General features: G+C 34.9%; 1 protein-coding gene across 1 annotated transcript in view; it reads left to right on the top strand.

Annotated features, from left to right (window-relative positions):
• FMR1 (fragile X messenger ribonucleoprotein 1) overlaps positions 1–10,218 on the top strand; it is a 56,582-nt gene extending 46,364 nt beyond the window's left edge. Inside the window, 5 exon segments of the mRNA XM_074277769.1 lie at positions 923–1,009; positions 3,354–3,549; positions 5,717–5,896; positions 7,734–7,816; positions 9,647–10,218. Of these exon segments, the coding sequence (XP_074133870.1) occupies positions 923–1,009; positions 3,354–3,549; positions 5,717–5,896; positions 7,734–7,816; positions 9,647–9,808 (708 nt within the window). The 3' untranslated portion in view covers positions 9,809–10,218.
• Positions 10,219–14,186: the final 3,968 nt, after the last annotated feature.

Below are 14,186 nucleotides of genomic sequence, written 5' to 3'. Positions count from 1 at the left end.
AGTTACTGTGTTTTATAATCTCTGTTATAATGGCTGTCCCATTATTAAGGATTTCATTTATTAAGCACCAACTATGTGCCAGGCACTGTGCTAGGAAATTGGGACACAAAGACAAGGGCAAAAACGAAATAGCCTCTGCCTACAAGGTGCCTAATATGTGCACATCCAGGTAAATAATAAATAGATGCAAAGTAATCGTGGGGTGCATGAGTGACTAGGTGCTGGGGGGGGATTGTTCAAGCAAGGTCTCATAAAGAAGCCCGAGAATCTTTTGCTCGTTTCTTTGATTGTGTTTTACTTTTGATGTACAATCAATCTAAATTTGAACTAAATTTTGTTGTTAATATCAAAAGTGAAAATTATCTAGATGAGAAATTGTAGTTTTCAATAATCCTTTTAAAATGTTCATTAATGAAACTTAATGCTTACATAATTTTAACTTTATAGCATTTATATCTTTTGTAGTTTGTGTGTATATGTGTGTATGGTTTAAACCAGGGGTTCTCAAACTATGGCCCACAGGCCAGATGCGGCCTGCTGAGGACGTTTATGCGGCCCATTGGGTTATGGCAAATGGGCTGAGGGGCGGAAACAGAGTGTGAGTTTTTGTTTGTCCTCTAGTCCGGCCCTCCCACAGTCTGAGGGACAGTGAACTGGCCCCCTATTTTAAAAGTTTGAGGACCACTGGTTTAAGCCAATATACAAACCTTAATCATTTTGGTAGTTTTTCAAAAATATTGGCTTGTGGCTTTATCAGTGCAGGGTACTCATGTTGATTTATCATAATTCACCTCAGTTTATCAAATAGGAGGAATACTGTCTGAATATGAATGTATAGTCATTATTTGTATGAAATGGACCAATAGGGTTTAAAACTTAAAGCATTTTACAAATGCTTTTGTTACTGCAATTTGTTTTTCAGGGAATGGTACCATTTGTCTTTGTTGGAACCAAGGACAGCATCACCAATGCAACAGTTCTTCTGGATTATCATCTTAATTACTTAAAGGTAAGCAGAGGAAGAGTTTTAAAATTTAGAACTTGTCTTGTTTAAAAATGGAATTTTCTTATTCAAGAGTTCTGGGCATTAGGAAATGTCTACCTGTATTCCATCATAATTCTCCTGACAACTCCTTGCTTGACTATCTTGGTAGCCCCCTCTGCTTGATTTAGGCAATCCTCAATTTTTTAAGGGATGAGGAGAAAGGTTCTTTTCTTACTTTGGTGGTTTTTCAAGGCTAAATATTATGGCTTTATAATACCTTGGTCTCCAAAATCACTGTTTCTCTTGTTCAAAGCAACTTCAACATAATTTAATTTAACATTAACCTTTTAAAAGTTTTTTTGGTGCATTTTTGTTTTTATATCACACTCCCAGATACACTCTCCCAACCACCAAATGTTCTCTCCTTTATTAAAAAGTAAAACATTTAAAGCAAAATTGTCACAGTTAACTATGCATTGTTCTATATTTACAATATTCTACCTCTTTACTGATAGGTAAGCAGTAAAGCCCTTGTTTTTAAAGCATGTGTGTCTCACTTTGTATTCTCAACACTTTCTCTTACACAAGATATGACACTTATACTTTACATAGACAAATATTTTGATGGTTTTTAGTATTTTTATTGTTAATTCAATTTGTATTATTGTCTAAAACTTTAAATTATAGATTATGTTCAGTCTGCCTTGGTAGAGGGAATTTCACAGAAACAATTGATAAACCCTTTCTCTATTGATGGCTAATTTGTATCAGTGTAACCTAGACTGCAGGGATTTGGAGGTGACTTGATATTGGAATACTGGATGTCTGGAATTGTAGGTTCTTCTTCCAGCTCTTGCTGTTTGACTAGAGAAGTTATTTTTGGGCCTCTTCTCTTTCTAATGAAAAATTGGTCAGCTGATCTTATGAGGTCCTTTATAGCTCCAAATATTTATTCTGTGAAATTGTGCCATTTTAATAAATTGCCATTCAGAGATGAATTTTTAAACATTCTGCAAACTTCAGTATATTTCAAGATCTTCATGTGTGTGCATTATATTCTTTATTGATAGAAATTCAATTTTTTTCCTTCCTAAGTGTTTTGATGAGGGTGTGTGTGTGTGTGTGTGTGTGTGTGTTGGAAACACTCTTTGTTTTCCTAATTTGTTTATAGTATCATCCTTTATATCTAAATTATGAATCCATTTTGACCTTATCTTGGTATAGGGTGTTTTGTGTTGGTCATTGCCTAGGTTCTGCCATACTAGTTTCCAGTTTTCCCACCATTTCCTGTCACATAGTGAGTTCTTATCCCAAAAGCTGGGGTCTTTGGGTTTATCAGACCCTCGATTGCCATAGGCATTGACTGTTTTGTCCTATAAGCCTAACCTATTCCACTGATTGACCACTCTCTTTCTTAGCCATTACCAAATGATTTTGATGACCGCTGCTTTATAATATCGTTTTAGGTCCAGTACAGCTAGGCCACTTTCATTTCCATTTTTCCATTAATTCTCTTCAAATTCTTAGCCTTTTGTTCTTACAGATATAATAACAAAGTATATTTTTAGTTCTGTAAAATAATTTCTTGGGAGTTTGGTATGGCACTAAATAAATAGATTAATTTAGGTAGGATTGTCATTTTTATGTTACCTCAGCCTACCCATGAGTACTTGATATTCTTCCAGTTGTTTAGATCTAACTGTATTTGTGTGTAAAATGTTTTATAATTGTGCTCTCATAGTTCTGGCTTTTTCTTGGCAAGTAGATTCCCAAATATTTTATATCATTTACAGATATTTCAAATGGAATTTCTCTTTCTATCTGAACTTTGTTGGTAACATAGAAATGCTGATGATTTATGTGGGTTAATTTTGTATACTACAACTTTGCTAAACTTGTGAATTGTTTCTAGTAGTTCTTGAATTGATTCTCTAGGATTCTTTAAGTATACATATCGTATCATCTGCAAAGATGGTTTCCTCCTTACTTACTCTAATTCTTTTAATTTCTTTTTCTTTTCTTACTGCCAAAGATAGAATTTCTAATACAATATTGAATAGTAATGGTGATAGTGGACACCCTTGTTTCACTCCTGATCTTACTGGGAATGCTTTTATTTTATCCCCATTACATATGATGCTTGATGATTGTTTTAAATAGATGCTACTGATCATTTTAAGGAAAACTTCATTTATTCCTATGCTCTCTAGTGTTTTGTTTTGTTTTAAATAGGAATGGGTGTTGGATTTTGTCAAATGCTTTTTCTGCATTTATTGACATAATCGTATGGTTTCTGTTAGCTTGGTTATTGATATAGTCAATTATGAGGGTTATTTTTTTTAACTGTTATTTCCTGTATTTTATACAGGAAGTAGACCAACTGCGTTTGGAGAGGCTGCAGATTGATGAGCAGTTGCGACAGATTGGCGCAAGTTCTAGACCACCACCAAATCGTGCAGATAAGGATAAAGGCTACATGACTGACGACGGCCCAGGACTTGGCCGAGGTAGTAGGCCTTACAGAAATAGAGGACATGGTAGACGTGGTCCTGGATATGCTTCAGGTATAAGAAGAAGAATATTGCTGAGTTATTGTTTCTTCTCATGATCTTACAGCTTCTAATTATTAACATGCATTGGATATTCTCTCTCTTACCCCCCATGATTCCATGATTTTAACACAAAACATAACTATTTACAGTAAAAGTCTGAGGGAACACATTTAGTTCATAGAGTGAGTATAAAGAATATGTATTTTTAAACTTCCAGATGTCTTGTGAACTTGTAACAGATTATCTTATTTTGGAAATTTTTGTTTTCATCTTGACCTGTTATTTTATTGGTATAAAGAATCCCTCTAGCAACACATATGAATGCCTTGCCTGTAACTGCCTGCTTTTAGAGAGTTGCCTGGGTCAGTGATTCTATCATTGTGATGCTAGTTAGTATGTGTCTGGGGTTGGTTTTGACTTCTGGTTTTCTTGACCCCTAGGCCAGTTATATGTCTTTTGTAAAACTGTCTCTTTTCTTAAGTTTCATCTAAATAGAATGTGTACTTTGGTTACCAGGGATGTTGTTTTGTCAGATATGTGCTGGTAGTACATGGTCATAGGATGCATCATGGATCCAAACATAGTGATTCCTTTAATGAGTCAGCAAGCTAGAATTCATGTGCTGCAGGTTCTAGCAAGGTACTTAGGTTGTCCCTAAGCCAAATTAAGTAGGTCATATTTGACTTTTATGTCTTTTTTGTTCTCCTAATCTAGTTCTTTCATTTTTTCTTGGCTCCCCCCCCCCCAGCCATGCCTATTCCATGCCCCAGTTATCATTTTCTTTTGTATGCAAAATAGTGCCTGTGAAAGTATTAAGTAATAGCTTTGGTGTTAGATGATAACTGCTTAAAATTTAACCCTTCATATTTACTTATTTACATTTTAATAATAACTGCACTCTTGAAGATGGGAAAACCTTTAAGACCCAAAGGATTGAAGCTGTAATGATGGAATAGTAGACAATGAGTTTGAAAGTTGGCACTGGGTATGGTAGTTGGAGCTTTAGACAGGTTGGGAATATGCTGGTGGTGGGAGGGAAGGGATCCTTTCCCTTCTTGACTGTCTGACTCCTTCGTCTTTTGGGGCCTAAGAGCATTATTAGGCATTGCTACTAGCAAATGGACTCAGCTGGCAACTTTTACTGTGTTTCAATACAGCTTGTTCACTATGTTGGTTCCTTCCTCCTCTCCTCCAAGCTTGACCCAGCCAGGTTCGATTAGTTATTGATAATATTAATAGAAAAGATGGCTTTTCATGACATACTTTTTTTTTTTTTTTTGTCAAAAAGTGCTATTAAGATAGAAGGAATGTAGATAGCCATTCTAGGACTTAAATTCCCTCTCTTACCATACATTACCAAATGGTCTTCAACTGAGAAAGGTTGCAGCTTCCAGGCCCTTTTACTTCTACAGTATGTTCTCACTTCTTTGAAGACAAGGCTTCTGCTCAGCAAAGAAAAGGTCTCTTGTGAACTTCCCCACTCCTTGATTATTCCAAGGTATTGCCTATGACTATGCTTCAGAGTAAAAAGGGATGAAAAAAATTATGTAAAAGGTGAGTAGAAAAAAATATATGCTTAAAATATGCTCACAGAGTATGACATAGCTGAAAGACAGGTAAACAATCTTCACCTTCAATGGGATCGGGCCCTGGTATCACCACCAAAAGCCTTGAGATGGCACCATTACTTCCTCTTAATTCCCTTACCTCCTGCTAAAGTAAGCAGTATTTCACCTATTCATCTTTGGTTAAAGGGAGTTTTGTTCCCAAAGGATTTATTATTCAAATTATTATTTGTTTAGCTGTTAAAGACCATTTTTTCTTACCATATGAACTCAGATGTTTGAGTGTAGAATCACTCAGATTTAAAAATATTACTGTGCTTTGCATTGCAAAGGAAAGAGTTGAAGGTTATTGAACAATTGTTTTTTTATAAAAATAAGAACTAAAACTGTGCGTAAACTCAAAACTGTTGTTTCATGAAGCCCCTGAGTAATATTTAATTGGAAAAAAAAAACTTAGTACAAAGTAAACAGAAAATAAATTCTGTCTACTCTGTAATTGACTTATCAAGAGGAGAAAGGCATTCAATTGATAGCTGGAATTTTTCTCCAAGGTTGTTAATTTGGTAGTGTTTTTTAAAAATGAACAATTGTATATGGCTTTTAACTCTTGATAGGAACTAATTCTGAAGCATCAAATGCTTCTGAAACAGAATCTGACCACCGAGATGAACTCAGTGATTGGTCTTTGGCCCCAGCAGAGGAAGAAAGGGACAACTACTTACGTAGAGGAGATGGACGAAGACGCGGAGGTGGCGGCCGAGGACAAGGAGGAAGAGGTCGTGGCGGTTTTAAAGGTAATGATTTTACTATGAGATGGCGATTCTAAAGGTAATGGTTTTGCTCCGGGGTCGTGGCGGTTCCAAAGGTAATGCTTTTACTACAGGGTCGTGGTGGTTCTTAAGGTCATGATCTTACTTTGGGGTTGTGGGGTGGGGGTTGACTCTGGGATTGTGGGGGTTCTAAATTTAATGATTTTACTCTGGGGCCCTGGGGGTTCTAAAGGTAAGGATTTTACTCTGAGTTCCTGGCGGTTCTAAAGGTAAGGATTTTACTTTGGGGTCCTGGCAGTTCTAAAGGTAACAATTTTACTATGAGGTTGTGGCGGTTCTAAAGGTAATGATATTACTTTGGGATCCTGGGGGTTTTAAAGGTAATTATTTTACTTTGGGATACTGGGGGGTCTAAAGGTAATAATTTTACTCTGGGGTCTTGAGGGTTCTAAAGGTAATGATTTTACTTTGATGTCATGGCGGTTCTAAAGGTAATGATTTTACTCTGGGCTCCTGGGGGTTCTAAAGGTAATGATTTTACTACAATGTTCTGGTGGATCTAAAGGTAATGATTTTACTCTGGGGTATTGGGGGTTCTAAAGGTAATGATTTTACTACAATGTCCTGGCGGATCTAAAGGTAATGATTTTACTCTGGGTTCTTGGGGGTTTAAAGGTAATGATTTTACTTGGGATCTTGGGGGGTTCTGAAGATACTGATTTTTCTTTTGAAAGAAGAAAATATTGCTGCTAGAGAGAAAAACTCTTAATGAAATGTAAGATATTGTCTAAATGCCATTTATTCTAGTTGTTTTCTACTATCAAATACAGAAAAAAAATTAGCCATTCATTCGTATCAGTTATCTTGTAGTTATATTAGCTTTCTGTATTGACTCCTATAGAATTATGGCAGGAATTGATAATGCTTTTTCTTTTGAGGTTATTTTTACTCTTTTCCAAGGTACTAAGTGTAATTAAGTTGAAATGAGAGAGCTAGGTGGCGCCAGGCCTGGAGTAAGGAAGAACTGAGTTCAAGTCCGCTTCAGACACTTACTAGCTTTGTGACCATGGGCAAGTAACATCACCTCTGTTTGCTTCAGTTTCCTCATCTATAAAATGGGGATAATAATAGCGCCTGCCTCCTCCTAGTGTTGTGAGTATCAAATGAGATAACCTGTATGAAGCATATAGCACTGTACCTGGCACATAGTAAGTGCTATCTACATTTTAGGAAAAAAACAAAAACAAAACAAACAAACAAACAAAAAAAAAACAGAATGAGATGCATTTTGTTTTAACCAGTTTGGAGGGTGGTTTTGTTTTTTTTACTTATTGCCCATGGTTTTTTTCATCCCTTTTGCTCTAGGGTACGGTCATAAACAGTGCTTAAGGATGAGCATTCATTTTGATTTAGATATAAAGGAAATCTATGAGGAGTGATTTACAATTTTGGGGAACCTTTAAAAGTGGGTAAACTTTTTTCTACATTTTGAAGGGTTGGGAGGAAGTTGTGAGATAGTCATGTCTCTACTCTCATACTTAGCTTAAGGTGAGCCAAAAAGTGATTTGACCTTCCCATTGCCAATATTTCATAGTTAATCTCTTAAACCTGCCTCTTGTATCTGGCACAGTTTCTTAATAGCTTGATAAGTTACTCTTTTACTTTAAATTTGTGTGTGGGGGGGGGCTTTGGTTTTTGTTATTGTTGTTGTTGTTGTTGTTTTAGCAATTATGATGGAATGGGCTTTGCAAATATTAATTGAATTTTAAATTACAGAATGCAAATGATTTCTTAAATATATATATATCTTTAATCATTTCTTAACCCGATTCAATGCTGAAGCTAAAAAAATTCTTTGTAGGAAATGATGATCAGTCTAGAACAGATAATCGGCAGCGGAATGTAAGAGATGCTAAAGGAAGAACAGCAGATGGATCACTTCAGGTAAATTGTGTCTTATTTTTATTTATATTTAATTTTTGAATTAAGTCACAAGAAATTTTATAAAAATGCACCTAACTCACATTATATGATAAATACATCCAAAGAGTATAAATGTTAGTTCATATATGAACTAGTATGATTCTTTTTAAACTCTATATTTGAATTTTTATTCCCTCTTGACAAGAATAGAAAAGTGTAAGGATTTTTGCATAGAAATTACTAGGTGCTTATATAAATATTTGACAGCCTATAATCCTTCTGTAGCTCAGTAATAAAGAAATAGACTTTTGATAACCAGAATATATTACAATCAGTCCTTTACAAATCTTCGTTATTGGATTCAACTCCTTGTTCCTCAGACACTCAAATTCCCAAATGGGCTTCAGTAATTACTTTTGGCATCACCTTTAAATCTAATTTTTTACTGATATAGCAAAAAGAGATGATAAATGGGGCTTACTTCACTGAAATATATTTTCCATCCTTTTCAAGAGTTGTTCCAATCCGTGTTTCTGTTGATCATTGTTAATATTGTAGAGATCAAAGACATGGAAGCCAAAATGTTTATGTTACTTCCTTTGGGGGAGAAAAAGAGCAGCAAGAATTAAAACAGCAGGCTTGTCAGTTGTAAGGGACTACATGGTTTCATCACTGGCACTTTGCCTCTGACTGAAATGATTTGTTATTGCATAATCCCCTGTAATACTTAACTGTAGTCTAAAGCTTGTCTCACCCTACAAAAGTTTTATATATTTTTGCACAACTAGGAAAAAATATGTGAACTAAAAATGCAACAGCCTGGAGCTTCCACTGGCATAATTTACCATATCCATTGAGAATTACTATGCTCCAGAATCATGGTTTTCTGGAGTGTGTTTGATGTTTTTGTGGTATATACCTCTCTGGGATGTGACAGGCTCTAGCTCAGGGGAGCTCTAACAGGTTTTAACAGTGCTTAATTAAGTAAATGGAGGGCAAAGTTGTGGGTGCTCACTGATCAGAAAAATGGAAGGGAAAAAAAAAACCTTAGGGAATGAAAAGCAGAAAGAAAGATTGTGTTCTACCAGTAGCCATTTTCACCATGACAGAAAGGACATTATTTTATACCTCTTAGCCCCCCATGATTTCTAGCTATGTAGGCTATTACTGAGCTGGGTGCTAGCATCTTGTCTGTCTTTAGAGACCTCTTTAGTTCCAGGCCTGAAAAGGCATTCTGTAGCCCAAGAGTGGGACTACCATTTCTTGTTTCCTCTTCTTTTCTCTCTCTAAGAACTGATGTTCTTAACCACTGATGTTCTTCACTCTGCTATTCTTCCACAGCATTCATTCAACCTTGTCAGAATTAGTTCTACCAGCGTGTTTCACTTGGGCACTGGCTACTGTTCACATATGAAAAGAAAATAGCTGGAAGAGGGATTTTGGTTAACAACTTAAACCTCCACAAGTAAATGATATGAAAAGTTTGAGTGTTGAAAATCTAGTAGAATTTGTCTTGTAATATGAGGGTAAAATCAGATGGATGTTTAATTTGGATCTCATGATTAGAGGGTAGAGTGCCATAGTGGGGTCACCAAAATCTGGTCCTTTACTTTACAAATGAAAGAATTTGCCCACGGTTGGTCAAACCAAACCCCTTGGGGTTTAGTGCTACTCAAAGTCTAAAGCGACCACACATTAGGAACCAGAGTCCCAATTACAATCTAATTCTTTTGTCTCCCTCATCACTTTGCTTTAATACACAGTATTTATGTTTCAGGCTTAGACTCCTTGGCAGGCAAATTGGGAATTATGTTGGGATATGCATTACATAACAAATGTGACTCGTTTTAGATCAGAATTGACTACAATAATGAAAGAAGTGTCCACACTAAAACATTACAGAATACGTCAAACGAAGGTAGTCGGCTGCGCACGGGTAAAGAGCGTAATCAGAAGAAGGAAAAATCAGACAGCGCGGATGGGCAGCAACCGCTGGTGAATGGAGTACCCTAAACTGCATAGTTCTTGAGTCATATTTCCTATACTGTTTCAGTAATTCTTATTCCACATTAGAGAAACTTTGTTAGGCCAAAGACAAATTAGTAGGCAAGATGGCGCAGGGCATGAAATGAAGACAAAAGTTCTGTTAGCCTTTTTTGTTTGTTTGTTTTTTTATTATTGGCTGTAAGCAACTGTTTTCAGAATAAGAACTTATACAAACATTTACTTAAGAATATCTTGGACTTCTAAAATATGCTTTCAAGTACATATTGTGTACTTCAAAAAAAGTTTTGTTTTGTTTTCTAAAAATATCAAGCTGTGCACTAGTATACTTTCTGTTCATTTGGACTTCTACTGCATTGGGTCAATCACTGCTAAATTTATTCTTTTTTTCTGAATAAATAGTATTTGTGATAATCAAATTAGGCTTCTGTTTTCAATCAAACTTCAAAGTCCTTATGAAATGCTCTGTCGTTTCATGTCCTGTGTCAATTCACGTTTTGGTCCACTTTTTCCAGTATCTTAGTGGATCTCAAAATGTGTGATGTAATAATTGTCATTTTCATTAGCAAAAAAAAAAAAAAAAAAAAAAAAAAAAAAGTTGTATGATCTGTGCCTTTTTTATATCTTGGCAGGTAGGAATATTTTATTTGGAAGCAGAAATCAGGGAAGAGAAGTTGGAAACACTAAATGTAAAATATATGTAGCAAACCCTGTTCAAACATTTAGTACTTTATAGAAGAATGCATGCTTTCCATACTTTTTTTCCTTACTTAAACATCAGGTTAGGCAGTATAAAGAATAGGGGTTTTTTGTTTTGTTTTTATTTTGTTTGTTTTGTTTGCACTGAAGATTGACAGTGTTGAAAAGTGTAATTTTTCTTTACACGTAGGACAAGAAATCACTCTTTCCATTTTGAAAGAGAAAAATTTCTTTGGGAACAAATCTTCCTAGTTGCAAGCTAGTATAACATGCTTATTTGGCCAGATAAAAATGTTGAGTAAATAGTCATAATTTCATCTTCCCACAAAATATAGACTTGTTTTTCATGATTTTAATTAAAAACTTATCTCAGGGGAGGTATAGGAAGGTGATGTCCTTTGTGATTGATATGTGAAGCACAGGTATCCAACTTTGTAACATTGGAGGCAGGTTAAATTGTTAAATATGAAGTTCACAACCTGATTTGAAAGAAGAATCAGAAGGCATTCTATAATTTGATAACAAGTAATAGACAATTTGGGAATGGGGTTGGGAGTGGGGAATTTTTGCTTTTTTTCCCCCCTTTAAGGTTATGAATAATGTTTACTGGGGAAAAACTGTTAAGGGCTTTCATTTCAAAATTTTCTATTTTTCTTTAAAAATTACTCCAGTAGGGGTGCCACTGATTTGTGTACTGAACTGTACAAACCAAACCTGCCTCTGATGTATTTTGTGACTTTCATTTATCTTTGCTTTTCTTTTCACTGTTACTTTTCCTTGCATACAAGTAAGCATATAAAAATCGCAAGAAACTGCACATGGTTTAACAAATATTAAAATGTCTTTAAAATCTTGCCAAACATTATTGTTGATTTTAGTTATTTATTTTGGGAATGTATAGCATTTGAGAAAACAAAAACTGGTACCTTGCACACATCATCTGTAAGCTGTTTGGTTAAAATACTGTAGATAATTAACCAAGGTAGACTGACCTTGTAATGTAACTGCTCTTGGGCAATATTCTCTGTACATATTAGCTGCAACAGATTGGATTTTATGTTGACATTTGTTTGGTTATAGTGCAATATATTTTGTATGCAAGCAGTTTCAATAAAGTTTGGTCTTCCTCTGCTAACTGATGTTGATGCAATCCTTACAAATGATTGCTTTAAAACAACTTCAACAAAAAGAAAACAAATCTATTAAAAAGTATATTCTGCCACCACACTTAACTCTTAACTATTGCTTATTTCACAGCTCATAGGAAGTCATCACTTACTCTATCAATTTCTAGGAATTTGGCATTGTGTTCAAGAACATGAGAAATCAGTGACAAAATGGTACAAAACACATGGTGGTGATATAACATTCACTATGTGTATTTTTTGTATTTATATTCAGAGGCTGAGAGCTTAGCAAGGCACTAATTAGCTTAAATGTGAATGATTACTAAAATGTAATTTGGGTTATCCCACAGCATTGTTTTCAGATAGAGTTGGGGCCAAAACTAATTTTTACAATATTTGTGTGCAAAAGTTAAATGTTTGTGTTTTAGTTAAAACTCCTGATTTTTTAAAGGCTTATTTAATAATTTCAAAAACATGGGAATTGTAAATCTTTAAAGTTTTATTAAAAAATCTTGTTTAGAACAAAGCAAAAACAAGTCTGACAGATGCTTGATTCTTGGTTTTAAATCTTAATTTTGAGCATGTGTTCAAATTCACAGTTTTGGTGGGAGAATTATTAGAAATTTTTTTGTATGTGGGATAGTGTATTTCACAAATCTTTGTGTCCTTACATGACAAAAGTGACAATTTCAGTTTGTACACTATTTCTGTTTGTGAAAAAAGTTTCAGTGTGTTGTTGAGGCATTATAACCATAGACAATACTGTGGTCATGCCTGCAAAAAGAAAAGTAGGAATTTTGGTGTTCTTGCCATTAATATTTTTGTAATGAGACCAGTTGCTGTCTTGATCTGTTGGCAAGAATTGCAGATCACCTGGGTCCTGAAAAGTGAGGTCTTTGTGCAAAGATGATGGGCAGAGCATCTGGTCCTGCAGCTCGTTGTTTAAACCTAAAAGGAACTAAGAATTCCAAGGAAATTGCAGTTTGCATAGATGTTGGATTAAAAAACACCATTCTTTATGTATTTTGCATTCTTTATTTACTTGACTTGTTCAGATTTATCATAGGATCTGTCTCCCTCTTCAGCCGTCTGTTAACTCTTAAAAAGCATTAAAATGTTTTAAAGGGGAATTAGGTATGCTCAATAGCCAAAAAGATAGATTGGTACTATTGCAATTTGGCATGAGTCCCATCTGTTTAAAATTGCTTAGCTGAATGTCATCCCACATAATTGACAAGCAATGTTTTCAGTTTTGCTTTAAAAATACTTTATTAGCTTATAATTAAACAGCCTTGTATACATCCAACTTGTATAGGATGATTTGCCTTTAAAATATATAATCAATACAGACATATTATGCTCACTACAATTTCATTTTCTCATTTAATGATGGGTCTGGGTCAATACAGTAGAATTTGACATAATAGTGTTTATTAGATTTTAACCTCAGATTGGTTTCTGTCTCATGGTCATAACCTACACATCCTTTTCACTTCAACAACCAGATCTTTCAAGAACTATGTCATTGGAGACCAAAATTGCTTTAGTGAAAGAGTGGATGTCATGGAAATAACCTGACAGCTTACTGGGAGGGAAAGTCTAAATGTCCTTTTAGGATCTAAGTATCTTTAATATAACTCAGGTGCCTATAGTCGCATCTCCAGCACAACTTTTGTGAAAAATTCTGAGCATTCAAATTATTTTTTTTATTACTTAGGTTGTTAAAAAATATTAAGCTTCAATAATTGGAAGCTACTAAATAGCATACTGTATAGTTTTATTAAGGATCTCAACTTTTATTTACTCTTAGAATAGGAGGGAAGAAAATATATGTACAGAAAAGCAGGACGGATCTTGAGCAATCTTGTCACTGCATGTTAGTACATAGATCTTATGTCACTTTTAATATTTAAAAAAATAGGCCTGTACCACAAAACAGAAAGACAGGAATTCTTATTTAATTTAATAAGAACTGGCATGTTCATTTTTTTATTAGATTAGAATCAGAGTCTTAAAGCCCACTATTTATTAGAGGACCTTCATTCTCAATTTTATAATTTCCCCTTTACTTGATGAACCAAGAGAGTAGTCTTTCCAAGCTTTCATGTATTCTTTAAAAAACAAATCAAATTTCCACTACTTAGCTATTAATGATACTGAGTGCCTCCTGGGGTCAATATATTGCATTTCCGCAAGTAAGAGAGTGGCTTAGCACTTGAGTAGTTGACTATCTGAAATGGGGTTTGAAATATTCTCCAAAGACTTCCTGATGACTTTCAAAGGCCATTGCTCTGGCAGCCAGAAGAACTTGACTGTCACTCGCAGACCTCATCCTCATACTGGTTTCACCCATCCTGCTCTTTTGTTTTTTCATCTGTGAAACAAAGAGATTGGATTCTAAAGTTTCCTTTCGCTCTGTTATCTATAATGGTACAAAAGAAAGAGTCCTATTATTATTGAAGTTAAAACAGCAAAAAAGATCAAATCAAGACAAATGGTTTTGTATCTTTTGTGTGCTGGGCACTGTACCAAGTGGTCTGGTTATCAGTCCAAAGAAAAAT

Source organism: Sminthopsis crassicaudata, chromosome X, assembly GCF_048593235.1.
Source record: "Sminthopsis crassicaudata isolate SCR6 chromosome X, ASM4859323v1, whole genome shotgun sequence".
NCBI classification, from domain to species: Eukaryota; Metazoa; Chordata; class Mammalia; order Dasyuromorphia; family Dasyuridae; genus Sminthopsis; species Sminthopsis crassicaudata.
Note: the sequence above shows the minus strand (reverse complement) of the source record. Positions and strands in the feature narration are given on the sequence as shown.